Source organism: Scyliorhinus canicula, chromosome 13 (assembly GCF_902713615.1).
Source record: "Scyliorhinus canicula chromosome 13, sScyCan1.1, whole genome shotgun sequence".
In the NCBI taxonomy this organism is placed as follows: domain Eukaryota; kingdom Metazoa; phylum Chordata; class Chondrichthyes; order Carcharhiniformes; family Scyliorhinidae; genus Scyliorhinus; species Scyliorhinus canicula.
In genome coordinates this window covers 151,780,311-151,800,817 of record NC_052158.1, presented here as the reverse complement: position 1 = coordinate 151,800,817, position 20,507 = coordinate 151,780,311, and the positions used below count along the sequence as shown (strand labels likewise).

The following is a 20,507-nucleotide window of genomic DNA, read 5'->3' as shown; positions in this document are numbered from 1 at the left end:
GAATAGATCTGCAAAACATTGCTGCATACTTAATTAGATCCAGTCAAACACCGTTAATCAAAAATGTTTAATTGAAGGAACTAGGTAGGGTCTAATTTGCCATCCGTGTGAGTGCCACAACTGAGAACATCACTTGAGGGACCAGGTTTAACTGGGATGATATTTTGACAACCCCTCTACACTCATCATTCAGAGATTAATGTAAAATAACAATTGCACAATCGTTTGGGGACTTCTGGAAATTAGTTCAACTCAATTAACTCGCTGTAATCAACATTGTGGGCGTCATAGAACTTTATAAAGGGCAAATTGATACTCTTTGCCTGACAGAAGGAAGAACTCGCGGTGACTCGCTGCGCACTGTGATGCCTCACTTGTTACAATGCGTTGTTTGCGTCGCGTTCCCCTTACTGGGAGCAGGAGACTCCACGTGTAAACTTTTTGGAGAATTTCACTTGCCAGGACTGTCGGAGGATGGGGACATCATTATTGGTGGGGTATTTCCCATCTACAATAAAGAATTAGAAGGAAATAATTCATTTAAAACCACACCAGCACGTTCAGAGTGTGTCAGGTGAGACTTTGTTTAGTATTTGTGGTTACTTTTCAAGCTCAGGAGAACATTCGATCAGTGCAGAAGTCTTCTCGTCCTATCGACCTTGAGCAATTACTGCTGAGGTCTTCAGATGTAATCTGTTTTCTTCATCGGTTTGCTCAAATTCGTTTTAGTTTCCAGACCTCAGGATCCGAATTATGAACTAGAAATTGTTAAACTTTTCCATTAGAGGTTGACTTTACATCGTATTTATGTCCCAACCCAAAATAGTTATTCTCACCTGCAAACTTGACTGCGTTTAGTTTGAAGCACCGCAATCTTAAAGTATCACTTTAATCATTTATTTTTAGTTTTTTAATTCAATGGTTGTGCTAACCATTGCATTAAACTTTTCTCAAACTTTAGTAACTCCTGCCCGATGGAAGAGGTTGGAAGAGTGAATAAGCCTGATGGGAGGTGTTTTTGATTATGCTGCTCACAACAATTCTGTCTAATTCCACTTTCCAGCTCTTGGTCTGTAGCCCTGTAGGTAACAGCACCTCAAGCACAAATCTGGTGTTCTTGATTAACAAGAGGATTTCTTGATTAGTGAGGGGATCAGGGGAAAAGGCAGGAGAATGGGGATGAGGAACATATCAACCAGCTGCCCAACAAGTCATAATTTTATCCAACCGCTCTTTCGTTGCCCTTTCCCTTCGTTCTGTGAAACTCTTACCAATGCAATTCGTTGAAAAGGTGTAATTAAATTGTGTGCACATACTGTCGCTGTTATCCTGCAGTTTTGATCTCAGAGCATTCCGCTGGACACAGGTCATGATCTTTGCAATAAAGGAGATAAACCAGGATCCGACCATCCTTCCAAATATCACGCTGGGCTACAGGATCCACGATTCCTGTGCTTCGCCATCTCAAGCCCTCAAAGCAGCCCTGACACTGATGAACGGACAAGAAAAACATATTCCAGAGTTTAATTGCAAAGCGGATTCTCCTATCCCAGCCATAATTGGAGAGTCTGGATCATCGCAGTCAATAACCATAGCAAGGGCTGTCGCATCATTTGGAATTTCAATGGTAAGGTAATTCAGTAAAAAAATGTTTTTTTTAAATAGATATGTAATTGCATGAATATAATATTAACCAGTTCTAAAGCCCATCAAGCACCACAGTATCAGTAAAGGAGCAAGGGCAGCACGGTAGCACAGTGGTTAGCACTGTTGCTTCACAATGCCAGGGTCCCAGGTTCGATTCCCTGCTTGGGTCACTGTCTGTGCGGAGTCTGCACATTCTCCCCGTGTTTGCGTGGGTTTCCTCCGGGTGCTCTCCTTTCCTCCCACAAGTCCCGAATGATGTGCTGTTAGATGAATTGGACATTCTGAATTCTCCCTCCGTGTACTCAAACATGTGCCGGAATATGGCCACTAAGTAACTTTCACAGTAACTTCATTGCAGTCTTAATGTAAGCCTATTTGTGACAATAATAAAGATTATCATTATTAGGTGCATTGCACCATTCAATCAGACCAAGAGGACTCTATATCTTAACTCAATCCATTCACCTTGGTTCCTTGCTTACCAATAATCTGCATTTAAAAAATTCAATTGATCCCTCATTTCAACAGTTTTCTGGGGAGAGAATTCTAGGTTCCCCCCACTGCTTGTGTAGAAATGTGCTTCCTGGCATTTTCCACGAATGGCCAAGCTCCAATTGGAAGATCATTTCATCCTCCCTCCATCTCCTTCCGGGGGTTCTGCATTCTCCCATCAAACAATATAGCATCAAAATCATAGAATTTGCAGTGCAGAAGGAGGCTATTCGGCCCATCGGGTCTGCACTGGCTCTTGGAAAGAACACCATACTTTTTTAAATATAAATTTAGAGTACCCAATTCATTTTTTTCAATTAAAGGGCAATTTAGCATGGCAAAACCACCTAGCCTGCACATCTTTGGGTTGTGGGGGCGAAACCCACTCAACCACAGGGAGAATGTGCAAACTCCACACAGACAGTGACCCAGAGTCAGGATCAAACCTGGGACCTCGGTGCCGTGAGGCTACAGGGCTAACCCACTGCGCCACAGTGCTGCCCCAAAACACCATGCTTAAGCCCCCACCTCCACCCTATCCCAGTAACCTGACCTAACCTTTGTGGATACTAAGGGCAATTTAGCATGGCCAATCCAAAAAACCTGCACATCTTTGGACTGTGGTAGAAAACCGGAGCACCCGGAGGAAACCCATACAGACACTGGGAGAACGTGCAGGCTCTGCACAGTGACCCAGGCCAGGAATCGAACCTGGGATCCTGGCGCTGTGAAGCAACAGTGCTAACAGGGCAGAGTTGGGTAATGTTATGAAAGGGGGAGTAGGAGGTGTTGGTGAAGGAGTGCCTATGACATGAAGACCTTACCTTGGTGTCAAATATTATGTCAAGGATACATGGGGCCTGGTCAGGATTACTGGGAAAATGATGGGGTAATTCATCAGGGAACAGATTATGATAGAAATCAAAAATAATGGCTTCTCTCCTCCCAATATTTAGCTGGAGGAAATTTACCCTCATCCAGTTATGGATGTTGAGTAATCATGGACAAATCAGAAACATTGTAGGGGCCGAGAGATGTAATGTCGAGATAGAGGGAGGTGGGTGCACATGTGGAACGTGATGTGTTTTTGGATGATATTGCTGAGGTAAAGTATGTAAATGCAAAATAGGAGGGAGCCTAGCATAGATGATTGTAAGAGTTCAGAGATAATTGTGAAGTTCCTAGAAGAGAAACCATTGCAAATGATTCTCTGATTATCACTAAAAATATATGACTGACACCAGGCTGGAGTGATCTCCATGCAGTTGGATGATGGAGGAGAGGTGTTGGAGGATGGCATTGTTAGCTGTGTCAGGGGTTGCAAGGAAGGTGAGGAGGGATAGTTGACTTTGACCATGGTTACATTGAATTTATTTGTGATTTTAATAAGGACCATTTCAGAATAGGCACAGAGATAGAGACCTGATTGGAGGTGATCAAATATATAGTTTGAATTAAGCAGGTTGGAATTGAGAGCAGTAAGGTATAAATATGGCCTATCAAAGATAACTTTCAAATTAGTTGGGGGGTATTTTGTACTTTTTAAACTCAGCTTTGATCAAAGGTTGAGCAGCTCCCTGCTTTGCAGATGAACAACTTTCCTCCTCCTGCAATTATAGTTATTTGATCTCCTGGCTACAGGGAATACATGAATATTATATGGGGGAGTGCAAGCAGGAATGGAGCCCACATAAATTTTCATCCATTTATATTAATCGATTAAAAAGACCTACAGGACCATCCAACTGTCTTCCTAGCAATATGTAGACTTTCCAACTCAGCCAGAACCATTTAATCTCCTGTGGAGGCAAAACTCCTGGGTCAAAACTGAGATTATTAGGGGAAATCATTCAAACATTGTTGTGACACTCTTGGCCATCCTAAGTATTGTCTGCGGGACCACTTTTATTCTGATTGATATTACAAGTACCCCTTGATCTCCATTCAATTGAGAAACAGATTTAGATTTTGCTTGAATTGAATGCACTGTCACTGTTACCTGCAACCACACCTTTCTTCAAGATGCTAAAAGAAAGCGCTCTTGTTAATTGCCCATGTCACAAAAGAAGATTACATTTCACAATCACTTACTTTCATTTTTCTCAAAACATTTGCAGGTCAGCTATTTTTCTACTTGTGCATGTTTAAGCAACAAACAAGAATATCCTACATTTTTCAGAACTGTACCAAGCGATTTGTTTCAGGCCAAGGCTTTAGCTCAGCTTGTAGAACATTTTGGCTGGACTTGGATTGGGACCATTGGAGGTGACAATGAATATGGTCGATATGGAATTCAAGCATTTCGAGAGCTTGTTGAACAAGCTGGAGTCTGTATCGCTTTCTCAGAAATTGTTCTCAGAACGTATCCTCAAGAAAGAATATTGAAGATTGTAGATGTCATAAAATTGTCCACTGCAAAGGTTATCTTGGCTTTTGCTTCCGAGGGTGACCTTTACCCTTTGCTGAAGGAAATAGTCCATCAGAATATCACTGGCATTCAGTGGATAGCCAGCGAAGCTTGGATTACAGCGACAAGACCCTCCACAAAACACAATTTCAAATCTCTCGGGGGAACAATTGGATTTGCAAGTCACAAAATGGCAATACCAGAATTGAAACATTTTCTGATGAGTCTACGCCCGACAGCATATTCTACTGGCGGTTTTGTAAATGCTTTCTGGGAAGCAATGTTTGGTTGCACATTTAACAGGGGCATATCTGTGCTCAGTACCAAGCAATGCACAGGGCATGAAAACTTACTCAAGGCTAATGACTCCTTCTTTGATGTCACTCAGTTGAGAGTTTCCTACAATGTCTACAAAGCAGTCTATGCCATTGCTCATGGACTCCACAGCCTGCTATTTTGTGAAGATGAACCAATGGGACCTTATCTTTGTGCTAATGTTTCAAACATCAAGCCATGGCAGGTAAGAGGAATGTTCCAACCAGCGCTTTAATGCTGAATTTAACAATTCTGATCTCAAATATACAGAGCTATAAACGGTACTCATGGCATGCATTGTTAGGATGCTTCATTGCAAATTAGAATTTCATATATATATAAAGAAGTTATATTGCCAATGTGTCACCATTTAAAAAAATATATGTATGCCCCAACCCAACCCAGATTTATGGATTCATAATGCATAATATATAAAGCCGACAGCACATAAACAAGCCACCCATTGCGGAAAGATGTAAAAACATTGGCAAGACACTGAATCAATTTCTGCGCCATGGTGTGTTTAATCATCTGAGCAGGAATGGCATTTACTGAGTGGTTAGGAGGAGGTAAACAGCCAGGGCTTCTGCCCTTTCTTTCTGTATGGAATAATGCTTTGATGTGCACATTGAATGGGGACAGAATTGGGTTTCATTGTGATCTCACTATAATCAAATAGCTCAATGACAATCACTGTAAAAACTCACATATATAGAATAAACATTCGGTGAAACTGCAGAAGAGTGTTTAATATCATGGAAGCCTACATCTGCACAAGTTGGAGCCCTCGGTATCCACTTGGGTCGAGTAGGAATGAAGATACATGTCAAAAACATATACATGTAGTATACAGTTCTTTACAGTGGAAATTACTGTCATTGCTGCTTTTTTTAAAGAAAAAAACTGATTTTTTTTTTTGAAAGTCTTGAAATGCATATCTTAATATACCTTAAATGTTTTAAATAACTAATCTCCTCTTTCTGACCGCTCCTCCAAGCTATTCCAGCATTTGAAAGAAGTAAGATTTACAAACCGCCTTGGAGAGCATGTATATTTTGATCCAAATGGGGATCCCACTGCATCCTATGATATTATAAACTGGCAGGAGAACCAGAATGGCTTGGTCGAACATGTAACGGTCGGCTACTTTGATGCATCCGCAGCAACAGGAAAACAGTTTATGATAAATGAAGATAGTGTTGTTTGGCATGGGAACAAAACAAGAGTAAGTCTCTGCTTAAAATCAGTGCTTCTTTGTTGAATGAGTTGTTACTTTGTAAGTGGAAGAGGACCAGGCTGTTCAGAGGTGATGTCAAAAGCCACATCTTCACAGAAAGGGTGGTGGAAATCGTAGAACTTTACAGGGCAACTGCAGGCCAATTTTTCTGTTGTTTTTATGCTAGTTATTTGAAGATACACCCAATTAGTTTCACTCATACGCTCATCCCCATTACATTATAATTTTATTCCAGCAATTATCATCTTTTAAAAGTTACGACTGAAATCACTTCCATCAATTAACAGCTTAAACTGGGCATCTATTTAGTCCTGCAGGCCAAAAGTCACAGCAGAATTGTATTCAACTGCCCAATCTGCCCTCCTAACATATCCTTCACTCCACTGGCCGATGGGGTTTCCCATTGTGGCCATCCCATGCCGTCGGGGAACACGGGGGTGTGGGTACTCTGCTAGTGAAGCGGAGGATACCGCCGATGGAAAATCCCGCAGAAGGTGTCCACCTATTGAAACAGCAACATGCTAAACAGTGGAAGCTGCATGTAATTGGCAGAACTTAACAATCCCACAGCCAATGAATCATAAGACCATAAGATATAGGAGCAGAATTAGGCCATTCAGCCCAGCGAGTCTGCTTCATCATTCAATCATGGCTGATACGTTTCTCATCCCCATTCTCCTGTCTTCTCCCCATAACCCCTGATCTTATTAATCAAGAACATATCTATTTCTGTCTTAAAGACACTCAGTGACTTGGCCTCCACAGCCTTCTGCGGCAAAGAGTTCCACAGATTCACCAACCTCTGGCTGAAGAAATTCCTCCTCATCTCTGTCGCAGCTTCACAGTCTGAGGCTGTGCCCTCGCATTCTAATTTCTCCTACTAGTGGAAACATCCTCTCCATGTTCACTCTAACTCGGCCTCTCAGTATTCCGTAAGTTTTAATGAGATCCCCCCTCATCCTTCTAAACTCCAACGAGGACAGAACCAGAGTCCTCAACCGCTCCTCATATGACAAGTCCTTAATTCCGGGGATCATTCTTGTGAACAAATCTAAATTCTGCCGACTTGCCACATCCGGTCATGAATACTAATGGATGATTAAACAACTCATTTGTGGAGGAGGCTCCACAAATATACAATCCTCGATGATGGGAAAATCCAGCACTCTGGTGTCAGACAAATCTTTGTAACCATCTCCAGCCAGAAGTATCAAGTAGATGATTCACCGCAGAATCGTCCTGAGGTTCCTAGAAACACAGCTGCCAGTCTTCAGCCAATTTGATTCGCTCTGTACGATATCAAGAAACAGCTGTATGTACTGGGTACAGCAAGATTCTGGGTCCTGGCAACATCCTCATATTAGTACTGAAGACATGTGCTCCAGAGTTTGCCATGTCCCTGGTCAAGCTGTTCTAGTACAGCTACAGCACAGACACCTTCCTGACAATGTAGAAAATGTCCCTGGTACGGCCTATCTACAAAAAGCATACACATCCAATCTGGCCAGTTCCTGTCCTAGCAGTCTGCTGTCAGTCACCAGTAAGGCGATGGAATATGTTGTCAAAAGTGTTTTCAAGCATCACTTACACAGCAATAACACAGCCACTGATGCTCAGTTGGAGTCTGCCAGGGTCATTCAGCTCCAAACCTCATTGCAGTTATGGTCCACACAGGGAGGAACAGCTGAATGCAAGACATGAGGTCATGACGACGTGATGATGACTGCCCTTTATATGAAGGCAACACATGCCTGAGTGTGGTATCAAGGAGCCTGAGCAAAATTAAAGGCAATCGGATTAAGGAGAAAAAGTCTTCATTGGTTGGAGTTAAAGTCAGCACAAAATAAAATGATTGTGGTTGTTAGGTGCCAATTATCTCAGCCCTCGGACATAATTGCAGGTGTTCCTCCAGGTCATATCCCAGGCCAACTATCTTCATCTGTTTCATCAACAAAATCCTCCATCAGAATGTCAGAAGCAAAGATGTTAGCTGCTGATTGTGCAATGTTCAACACCATTTATGACTTCTCAGATACTGAAGCTCTCTGTGCCCACATGAAGCAAGACCTTGACAATATTAATGCTTGGCAGATAAATGGCAAGTAATATTCATACCGTAAATGTGCTAAGACGTGACCATTCCCAATAAAAGTAAATCTAACCACCTCCACTTGACCTTTAATGGCATTATCATTGCTTTAGCTCCCCTCGTCATCAACAGCCTATAGTTACCATTGACCAGAAACTGAACTGAATCTGGAATCTGTGCCTGCAAAGGACAGGTCAGAGGCTGGTAATTCTGCAGCAAGTAACTTATCTGCTTACTCCCCAAAGCAAGTCCATCATCTGAAAGGCACAAGTGAGGGCTGTGCTGGAATGCTGTCCACCTTCCTGATTGAGCATCGCTCCAAAATCACCCAAGAAGCTCAATGCCATCAAGGACAAAGCAGCCTGCTTGATTAGATCCCATTATTCTTCAACATTCACTCCCTCTACCATCGATACACAATGTGAACACCTACACAATGCACTGCAACAGCTCATCAAATCTTCTTCAACAGCAACTTCCAAATCTGCGACCTCTACCACCTAGAAGGAGAATGACAGCAGATGCATGGGAACTCTTCCACTTGCAAACACTCCCTGCCCCCGACATACACCATTCTGATTTGGAGCTTTATCTCAATTCCTTTACTGCCACTCAGTCAGGATTCTGGAACTCCCTTCCTGAGAGCACTGTGGCTATACCTACACCAAACAGAATGAAATGGTTCAAGGGGCCATTAGTGAAATCATGCTGCTTGCATTCCCAGAACATTACTGCCCAACATCTACCATTCCATTCCAATGTACCCTTCCCCTACATGATTACCTGCCCTCCCAATCAGTGAGCTTTTTATTGGGAGTTCAGTTTGCACTGGCAGCTGGCCAACAGCTTTGAAATGAGACCGGGTGATGGTAATGGTACAAAGTTTCCCATTCAGTGCATTTGGAGCTTAGAGCGGACTCTTAATTTGTACTGAAATTAAAAGTCCCCCCCCCCAATATTTCTTCATCCTTACAATCTCTGAGACAAAATCTTATCGTCTGTTTTGACCTCTTTCGTTATGAAGGTGCCACAGTCAGTGTGCAGTGAAAGTTGCCCTCCTGGCACAAGGAAAGCCGTACAAAATGGACAACACATTTGCTGCTTTGACTGCATACCATGTGCTGAAGGTGAAATCAGTAATACAACAGGTTAGTGAATGTAATGTTGCCATTAAATTACAGTTTTTGTTGTGTATACTCTTCACTAGAATAATTGCTTTTGAAATCAAAATAAATCATTATGCCAGAACTGACAAGGTGGTTGATGGGATAAACAAAGGGAAACGATTCCCATTGGCTGAAAGGTTGATGGCAAGAGGGCACTGATTTAAAGCATTTGGCAAAGGAATCAGAAGGGAGATGAGTAGAACTTTAATTTTTACAAAGGGAGTTGTAATTATCGGTAATATAATGCTTGAATGGGGTAGTGGAAGCAGTTTCAGCTGTCTAAAGGACCTTGGATATGAAAAGGAACAAAAATGCTGGAAAATAATGATCCCAGAGCAGGGGAGTGCAACTTACATACAGTTGGTAGAGGGACAAGGTTCTGTACTGCATGACCCTTTGATTCTCAGAACAACTGAAACTTGTAGTGAGTTATTAACAAGTATCTATTGCTGATTAAATTCTTCTAGATTCATTAGAATGCTTGAAATGCCCACTGGAATACTGGCCCAGTGATGACAGCCAAAGGTGTGTACCGAAAGAAGTCGAGTTTCTCTCCTTTGAAGATACGATGGGGATTATCCTGATGACATTCGCATTATTTGGAGCATGCATCACTTTGATTATTGCTTCGGTATTCCTATACCGCAAAGATACCCCCATAGTTAAAGCTAACAACTCTGAACTCAGTTTTCTGTTGTTGTTTTCATTGGTACTTTGTTTTCTATGCTCACTTACATTTATGGGAAAGCCTTCAGTCTGGTCTTGTGTACTGAGGCACACATTGTTCAGCATCACCTTTGTCCTTTGTTTGTCCTGCATATTGGCGAAAACGATTGTCGTGCTGTTGGCATTTAAGGCAACTGTCCCCCAAAATAATCCAATGAAATGGTTTGGTCCTTTGCAACAAAGGCTCATCGTTTGTGCATGCACTTTCATCCAAATTCTGATCTGCGTCACTTGGCTTGTTATAGCTCCCCCATTCCCAACAAAATACTTGCAGTATCATAATGCAAAGGTTATTCTGGAATGCAACGTTGGGTCTCCAATAGCCTTCTACTGTGTATTAGGCTACATTGGCATTTTATCATGCTTGTGCTTTGTGTTAGCTTTTCTGGCTAGAAAGCTACCAGGCAATTTCAACGAAGCGAAGCTCATAACCTTCAGCATGCTTATCTTCTGTGCAGTGTGGTTAACGTTCATTCCAGCCTATGTAAGCTCACCTGGCAAATACACGGTTGCCGTTGAAATCTTTGCTATTTTGTCATCCAGCTTTGGTTTGCTTTTCTGCATTTTTGGTCCAAAATGCTACATTATACTGTTCAGACCAGAGAAAAACACAAAACGGAATCTGATGGGGAAAATACCTTCAAAAAAGCTTTAAGCAATATACATTGGAACAATTTCATTGTGGCAATCAAGTCAAGCACATATATTACATTATTATACCCTGAAAACTACCCTCCTTTATCTGAAATGACGAAACCCTGTACATCCTTTGCCGTGCTCCAGCTGTTGTGCAACATAACTGCAAGGCACAGTTTAAGAAAATATTGAAAATTACTGAATGCATTGATATTAGGAAGGTAAAGATTAATTATCAGCTTAAATTATCAACCAAGATAATAAATAATTTACAGGTATATCAATAAAAAAAGGAAGGCTGGTACAGGAATAGGATCATTAAGAGGCAGACATGCCAACACCACAGAGAGCGACAAACCAATGCTGAATAAATATTTATTTCAGCATTTGAAAGGGAAATTGAAGAAATTGACACACCATGGAATGATGAGATGAGAATAATGAGATAAGTGCATTTAAAATGAACAAAAAGGGGGATTGTACTGAGTAACCTAATCAAACTTAAAGAAGTAGATCTCCTGGTCTGGGAAGGTCACATCTATTTTAAATATTCTAGGGAAGTTTTAACATAACTATTATTAGACAAAATTAATAATTATATTGAAAATGGTATGGTACCAGATGACTGATGGATATTCCTGCAGAGCAGGGAATCCCAAGGAATTAGAAGACAATTAGCTTGGCACCAGTGTTGGAAAAATCCCTGTTGAAAGAGAAGAACACCGAGCAAAGAAGGAAGTAATGAATGTTCATCATGGCTTTCGAAAATAAATATCTTGCAAACTTACTGAAACTTTGAGGTGGTAAAAGAGAGAGTATATAATGGTAATGCATAATATTGCATTTATCTGGATTTTCAAACAGCTTTTGATAAGTGCCTCATACCAGACTAATGCCTGTGGCCAGAAGATGTGGAGGCAGGGGATAAGTGGAGATTAGAGCTGGCTTCAAGACAGAAAGCAGAGAGCAGGGAGTAAAAGTTAATTTTCTAGAATGTCCAAAGGTTCCACAAGGTTCAGTGCTGGGACCACTGCTGTTCACAACTTACTTGAATTATTTAGACTTTGGAATCAACACCATTTTGACATTTGTAGATGACACCAAATTTCATGGTGGAATGGAGGGGCAGTGAGGAGGGGGTTGTAGTCATCGAGACAGTCAATATTGAGGAGTACCACGACAAATCACAAGGGGATATTGATAACCTTGCAGGATGGGCATTTAAATCCAACAGGAAATTCAGAAGAAACTTCTTTACCCAAGAAGGTTGAGAAAGTGCAACTCATTACGACAGAGGGTATTTGACGCAAATAGTTTGGATACATTTAAAGGGAAACTGAATCCCTATAGAATCTCGACAGAAGAATCTCTGCAGAAGGAAGCCATGGAATCTGCACTGACCCTTGGAAAGAACACCCTACCTAGTCCCCTGCCCCCACCCTATCCCCATAACCCAGTAAGTAATCCCATCTAACCTTTTGGATATTAAGGGCAATTAAGCATGCCCAATCCGCCTAACCTACACATCTTTGGACTGTGGGAGGAAACTGGAGCACCCGGAGCCGCCCCAATAATCTTTATTAGTGTCACAAGTATTCTTACATTAACATTGCAATGAAGTTACTGTGAAAATCCCCCTAGTCACCATATTCCAGCGCCTGTTTGGGTATACTGAGGGTGAATTCAGAATATCCAATTCACCCAGCAAGCACGTCTTTCGGGACTTGTGGAAGGAAACTGGAGCACCCGGAGGAAACCCACGCAGACACGGGGAGAACGTGCAGACTCCGCGCGGACAGTGACCCAAGCCAGGAATCAAACCTGGGACCCTGGAGCAGTGAAGTAACAGTGCTAACCACTGTGCTACTGTGCCGCCCAAGGCAGGTATATTATTGCGAAATGGCCAGAGAGTTGCAAAGATTTATTTTGATGAGGAAAAATGGGAGGAGGTTTGAATAGAGCACACATGCCAATGTGGACTGATTGGTCAAGTGCCATCTTCCTGTTCCATATATCCCATGTGACCCTGTGTAAAAAAGGAATGGGGAAAAGAACAGCCACATTAATGAAGCCTCTTGGAATGGAAACGAACGGTTAGTTCATGTTTTGTGAGTGATCCAGTTTGCAATGGTGCCCGAAACTAACACAAAACTATCACTCAAAGCTGAAAACATGTAACAATGTGCTAACTATGGAACGCACCACATAGCTCAATGAACCATCAAAAATTCAAAGCAGGATGGAGGATTATTGGGGCAACATCCTGCATTAGTAATAACGATGCACTGGGGGCGGAGGAACTAATAATATTGGAGTTCCCTTTGTCCTGTTGAGTTCATTCAGAGTCTAAAGCTGCCAAACAACACAGGAACTTCCAAATTTGATCATGTGACCATGGGCTGAGTTAGCTCAATGCTGTCAGGAGAGCAAGCAAGGTGCTACAATTGCCCTCAGAATTTATTGGCCTGGGAGGGGAAAACTGCCTGGGTTCCTACTCCTGAAATTTATCCAAAGACTCTTCCTGGTTGTCAGGCGGGGTTAAGACCAAGTTTGGTGTGATATCCCACCCCACAATCAAATAGGCTGATGTAGCCAAGAATTAACTGTGCCCACAGAACCAATACTTAACTCACACTTTCTGAAGTGAAATTGACAGGAGAACGTTGATGAAGAAAATAAGAAAGGAAGCTGTCAAGAGCAGGAGGAAAACAAGAGGGCAAGGTGATATCCAAACAACCATAGAATCTCTACAGTGCAGATGGAGATTATTCAGTCCACCAAGTCGGCACCGGCCCTTTGAATGAGTACCCTACCTAGGCTCACTCCCTTGCCCTATCCTCATAATCCCATAACCCCCAGTTAACCTGCACATCTTTGGACACTAAGGGGCAATTTTAGCATGATCAATCCACCTAACCTACTCATCTTTGGACAGCAGGAGGAAACCAGAGAACCCAGGGGAAATAAGCGCAGACACGGGGAGAACGTGTAAACTCAATAGAGAGAGTCACCCAAGGCTGGAATTGAACCTTGGACCCTGGCGCTGTGAGGCAGCAGTGCTAACCATTGTGCCACCCAGCCGTGCAGATTTACAGCAATTAGTGAGATGTGGGAAGGGTTTAAAATCCAGTGCCTGCTTCGTGGCTTTAACTCCTTCCTAAATGGCTGAGTGACTTGGCACTGACAGTACAAGGGCTGGTTTAGCTCAGTGGGCTAGACAGCTGGTTTGTGATGCAGAACAAGGCCAGCAGGGCGGGTTTAATTCCCGTACCGGCTGAGAATTCTGAATTCTCCCTCTGTGTACCCGAACAGGCTCTGGAATGTGGCGACTAGGGGCTTTTCACAGTACCTTCATTGCAGTGTTAATGTAAGCCTGCTTGTGACAATAAAGATGATTTATTTTTATTTATTACAATTGTCCAGATGCCCAACTTCATTGTTCAGAGAACTGGAGCAGCAGAGCACAAGAAATTCCCATTCTGGAAATATCCTCACACCAATAGCAGGACTGTTATCCTTGGGGTGAAAGGAAGCTTCTCTTAATTACTGTTTTAAACTTCTGAAAGGATGCTAGAATTGGGATGTTCAGCATTTTTAAAGATTTCATGATTTATTTAGTTGAACTTTGATATCCTATTCCAATGAACACCAATTATACTATTTTAAACCAGTAATAGTGAATTATATGTACTAATGTACCATTATACTGTTGTTTTGTCATCTAAAATGATTAGCCATTTGATGAATCATATTGGTTTCACAATAAACAGATATTAATGGTTGTTCTCGAACACCAAAGCAAACCCAATATTTTCATTGACAATTCAGTAATTGCAACACGTGTAGTGAATATCGTTCATACTCAGTGATGTGGGTTTTTAAATATTTACGGTCAAGGTAGCGCTAATGAAATCTCTGTGTATTTAGCTTTATTGCTGTAAAATTAAAAAACAACTTACATTTTGATTGATGTATGCTTATTATTTTTAATATACAGGTGTAACATGGAGTTGTCATTGTCCTCTTATTATAATTATATAATGTTGTAATGATCTACTACAAGACACCAATCAATCGTAAAGGATTGAGTAAACACCTTGTGGTTTCATTCATTAGCACATGACAGCAGTTACATATAGGTATAAAGCTTGAAAACATCAGAACTGTTTGTGTGCCCTGCTTAATGTAAAAATGAAACTGAGACCAGATCACATGACATATTTCCCTTCCAGTGACCTGATACGAATACCCTTAAAGGCATATTGCAGCATCCCCCTTTCTTTTTAAAGATGTGGGCCGGGATTGTCTGAAAACATGGCTAAGTGTTTTTTTAAAAAGTATTTTTATTAAGGTTTTGCAGAGTTTTTCATAATAAAACAGTAGTAACCATAATAACAAAACAAACTAGAGTGAACATTAACATGGTGCAAAAAGGGAATATACAATAACCATTAAATAGATATTACCCCACGCGACCCAGCCTTCCCACACCATCCTAATGAAGCACTCACCCTCCCCCCCGACCCCCACCGCCCCCCCTACGGATTGCTGCTGCTGCTGACATTTTAATTTTCCCCAAGAAAGTCGACGAACGGCTGCCACCTCCTAGAGAACCCTAGCGTAGACCCTCTTAAGGCAAAGTTTATTTTCTCGAGTCTGAGAAACCCAGCCATGTCGTTAACCCAAGTCTCTACACTCAGGGGCTACGAGTCCCTCCACATTAATAAAACCCGTCTCCGGGCTACTAGGGAGGCAAAGGCCAAGGCGTCGGCCTCCTTCGCCCCCTGAACTCCTGGGTCTTCTGACACTCCAAAGATCGGTATCTCTGGACTCGGCACCACCTGTGTGTTAAGCACGGACTGGTTTAGCACAAAGCTAAATCGCTGGCTTTGAAAGCAGACCAAGGCAGGCCAGCAGCGCGGGTTCAATTCCTGTACCAGCCTCCCTGAACAGGCGCCGGAATGTGGCGACTAGGGGCTTTTCACAGTAACTTCATTGAAGCCTACTTGTGACAATAAGCAATTTTCATTTTTTTTTCAGCACCTTGGACATTGCCCTCGCGAACCCTTGCCAGAACACGCTAAACTCCGGGCATGCCCAAAACATATGGACATGGTTTGCAGGGCTGCCCTTGCACCTCATACAACTGTCTTCTACCCCAAAAAACATGCTCATTCTCACTGCCGTCATATGTGCCCGGTGGACCACCTTAAATTGAATTAGACTGAGCCTGGCATGATGAGGAGGAATTAACCCTGCCCAGGACCTCTGCCCACAGACCCGCTTCCAACTCCTCACTTAGCTCCTCCTCCCACATGCCCTTGAGCTCCTCCACCGGGGTTTCCTGGTAGATATCCGACACCCTCCCCTCCCCCACCCAGGTCCCGGAGACCATCCTGTCCTGTATCCTCAATGGCGGCAGCGTCGGAAAGGCCACTGCCTGTTTTTTCAGGAAGGCTCGTACTTGCAGATATTTAAAGGCGTTTCCTGGTGGCAGATTAAATTTGTCCTCTAGCGCCTTCAAACTGGGAAAGCTTCCGTCTATGAACAGATCTCCCATCCTTCTGATGCCTGCCCTCTGCCAGCTCTGGAACCCACCTTCCACCTACCCGGAACAAACCTGTGATTGTTGCATATTGGGGTCCAAACCGACGCTCCCTCCACCCTCTTGTACATCCTCCACTGTCCCCAGATCCACAGTGTCGCCACCACCACCGGACTTGTGGAGTAACGGGTCGGTGAGAACGGCAAACGAGCTGTTATCAAAGCTCCCAGACTAGTACCTTTACATGACGCCGCCTCCAGCTGCTCCCACGCCGACCCCCTCCCATCGCCCACTTCCTAATCATAACTATATTGGCCGCCCAGTAGTAGTTGCGATAGTTCAGCAACGCCAACCCCCCCACCTCGATTGCGCTCCAACAGCGATCTCCTTACTCGCGGGGTCTTATTCGCCCACACAAAGTCCGTAATGATCCTACTCACCTGCATAAAAAAGGCTTTAGGAATGAAGATGGGGATGCACTGAAAGACAAACAAAAATCTGGGGAGGACAGTCATTTTCACGGTCTGCGCCCTCCCTGCCAGTGACAGTGGGGCATGTCCCACCTTTTAAAGAACCCTTCCATTTGCTCCACCAACTGGGTCAGGTTGAGCCTGTGCAGGGCATCCCATTTCCTGGCCACCTGTATACCCAGGTAACGAAAACTTTTCTCTACCATCCTGAGTGGCAGCTCTTTCAGTCTCTCCTCCTGCCCCTTGGCAACTCGCTCTTTCCCATGTTCAGTTTGTACCCTGTAAAACTACCAAAATCCCTCAGGATCCGCAGAACATCCCCATCCCCTCCACAGGGTCCGAAATGTACAGGAGCAAATCATCCGCGTATAGCGAGACCCAATGTACCACCCCCACCCCCCCCCCCCCCCCCCCGAACCAGACTCGCCAGTTTCTCGAGGCTCTCAGCGCCATAGCTAGTGGTTCTATAGCTAGGGCAAATAGTAACGGGGAGAGGGGAAGCCCCTGCCTTGTTCACCGGTGCTCAAAGTGCCCCGACCTCAGCCGGTTTGCACATACACTTGCTACAGGCGCCTGGTACAGCAATTTCAACCAGCCAATAAAGCCCTCACCGAACCCGAACCTCCCCAGCATTTCCCAGAGGTACTCCCACTCCACCCGGTCAAAGGCTTTCTCTGCGTCCATTGCTGTTACCATCTCCGCCTCCCCTCCCTCTGAGGGCATCATAATAATATTCAAAAGTGTCCGGACATTGGCATTGAGTTGTTTGCCTTTAACATACCCAGTCTGGTCTTCCTCTATCACCCCTGGGACGTAATCCTCAATTCTTGTGGCCAGAATCTTAGCTAGCAATTTGGCATCCACGTTTAAAATCGAAGTCGGCCTGCATGACCCGCAATGTTCCGGGTCCTTCCCTCATTTAACAATGAGTGAGATCAAAGCCTGTGACATTGTTGGGGGGAGGGTTCCTTTCTCTCTAGCCTCATTGAAGGTCCTCATCAGGAGTGGGTTCAATATTTCCGAAAATTTCTTATCGAATTCTACCTGGTAACCATCCGGCCCTGGGGCTTTATCCGATTGCATGCCCTCTATACCCTTGACAATCTCCTCCAATTCAATCGGGGCCCCCAGCCCCTCCACCAGGTCCTCTTCCACCTTTGGAAACCTCAACTGGTCCAAAATTTGCCTCATCCCTTCCGCTCCCATCAGGGACTCCGACTCGTATAGTTTACTATAGAATTCCTTAAAGACTTCGTTCACCCCCCCTGGATCCAAGACTGTGTTACCCTCCTTATTCTTTACTCCCCCGATGTCCCTGGCCGCCTCCCTCTTTCGCAGTTGGTGTGCCAGCATTCTACTCGCTTTCTCCCCACGCTGCTAAGTGTTGACGCCGGTGTAAACACCGGTGTGTTTCACATAGGCGTCAACGGGTCTCTTGGCTCAGTGATTCTGTTGCCCACAGAGGGTCTGCATGGCGCTGGAGTGCTCTGCGCTGCTCCAGCTGCCGTACGCGGCCCTGTACTGCTCATCGCAGGTCCGCGCATGTGCGCGGCGGCCGGCCGGGGGTCCGTGCACAGCGGGCCGGCGCTGAAGAAGGTAGGCCCCCCGGATCGCATGCGCCTGCCTATTGGTGGCCCCCGATTGCGGGTCTGGCTGTCGTGGAGGCCCTCCCCTCGGAGTCTGTTCCCCCTAGCCCCCCAACAGGACGGCAACCACGGCCATGGGTCTGAGCTCCCACCGGGTGGAACTATGTTAGAACCACGCCAGAGGGAACTTGGCCAGTTGACTGAGGAGAATCAGCACGGGGGCCTCTTTCATTGGCCCCCAGCGGCACCGCGTCAACTGTCATGTCTTTCGCGCCATTCTCCGGTCACCGGAGAATCGTGCCCTGGCATCGGGCCAGCGTCGTGGCGTCATCTCTGATTCTGCGAACCGGCGCGGGCTCGGATGATTTCCCGGTGATGCTTTGCCCTCTCAAAGATGGATAACTATTTACGATACATGTTCATATTTAGTTGCCATTACATAATTTCATGGCACTGAGGAATCTAGGTGTCTCTACCAGTCTCTAAAGCATACGTGTAAAAGCTCTATGAGTCTCAACTGGTATGCCTATATCTTGTGATGATAACTGTGTCTGGATGTTTCTTTAATTGCTGAGAATGATTAGTGGGATTGTGATTCTTGGATATTGTTCTTGGTTGCATGTGAGTTCTTGTCTTGCAATAGGACTGTCCAGTGATTGAGGAGCTAGAATATCTGATTTGTCCTTAGTTATGCATTACTATTGCATTTTGTTTGTAATGACTTCATAGGACCTTTGTTCTGAACAAACCCTTGTCACTTCAGCTGGGTGTGTCATACCTTCTGGATACAAACGTGTTGTCCTAACTTTAAACTTGACAATTCTGGATCTGCATATTTATTGCTGCATTTTGGCTGTCTTCTCTCTTAGTTCTAAAGCATTCTCTCTAGTTTGTCGCAGAGTAGAAAGGGTAAGAGTAGGTAAATTGAACACAGGGCTGCAAAACATTACCTCTGTCAGTGGCAGAATATTTGCACTTAAAGGTGTAACTTTCAGATGTAACATTGCGAAGATGTGAAGATCTTACTTTGTCTGCTGACATTTAAGAATTAACGATTTCACTATGGGAATCATTTTTTCAGCTAGGCTGTTAGATCCAGGGTACTGAAAAGAAGTAGTCGTGTGATTAATATTCCACTTCTCACACAGATCCCGAAATGGCTTACTCATAAATTGTGGGCTGTTGTCCATAATGATCTCAGTCGGCACACCAAATAAACTGAAAATAGCACTTCCAGTATGTGCAACAGTTGTGTGACATATCGTGCAATTGTCAAATCATGCTTGGCAATGTAGTCCATGGTGACGATGAAGTCAGTGCCATGGACTAGAAATGACGTTGGGAGCGATTTTGGACCAAAGGTAGGTGGGAACCTCATTTGGAATCAATGGTGCATTGTGCTGACTTGACATATTGGTCTGACCTATCTCACACATCTTGATGATGACTTTAATGTTATTGTTCATACCTGACCAACAGACTGTCTCTCTTGCGAGTCTTCCCTTCTGATCTGTGCCCATATATGACTGACAAAGTTGTTGAATAATCAATATGATGACCTACCTGCTATATTAGCGCAAGGTATTTACAAGGAGGTTGCTTGAATCACAGTGATTTATTCAAACAACAACGGGGTAAATTATATACAGACACAGCAACTACAATACAACTCTTTACTCCTTGCGGTGAATTCTCCATCCAGGGACACTTTAAGCATGTTTGTCGATGGGACGGAGAATCTAAAAATTGGATTGACGGCAGGCATTGGCGGGTGCCGCTCTGATCACAACGATCCGACCCGACACTGGCAGGGGCATTGAGGTTCATGGATGGATGTAAATGAATGCAAATGGGCAACGGGTCCGGCACCCTAATATCCAGCCCTCTGTGATTCTCCATGCCCTGGGACAGGTATCACATGGGCGGGGATTACTGCAGGTCTCACCTAACGTGCATCTGACATGCTGGTCCTCGGAGTGGGCTAAGGGGATAACCTCTTCAGGGAATTGTCCCCAAATTCCATCCAAAGTCCAACCCTCCTCCTGACAATGCACTACCTACACCCCACCTCTGCTAGAACCCCCTCTTAACCCCCAAAGACCCCCAAAATGAGAGAACCCCTGAGACCCCCTTAACATGGAGACCCCTCTAGGGACCCCCTTAATAGGAAGGCCCCTGGTCCCCCTAACTG

General features: G+C 44.1%; 1 protein-coding gene across 1 annotated transcript; it reads left to right on the top strand.

The window, feature by feature from the left end:
- Positions 1–428: 428 nt before the first annotated feature.
- Positions 429–10,734, top strand: LOC119975935 (extracellular calcium-sensing receptor-like). The gene is made up of 6 exons (XM_038815899.1): positions 429–574; positions 1,336–1,627; positions 4,257–5,066; positions 5,859–6,086; positions 9,212–9,335; positions 9,821–10,734. Exons 2-6 carry the CDS (start codon positions 1,370–1,372, stop codon positions 10,732–10,734), a joined length of 2,334 nt encoding a protein of 777 aa, XP_038671827.1. The 5' UTR covers positions 429–574; positions 1,336–1,369.
- Positions 10,735–20,507: the final 9,773 nt, after the last annotated feature.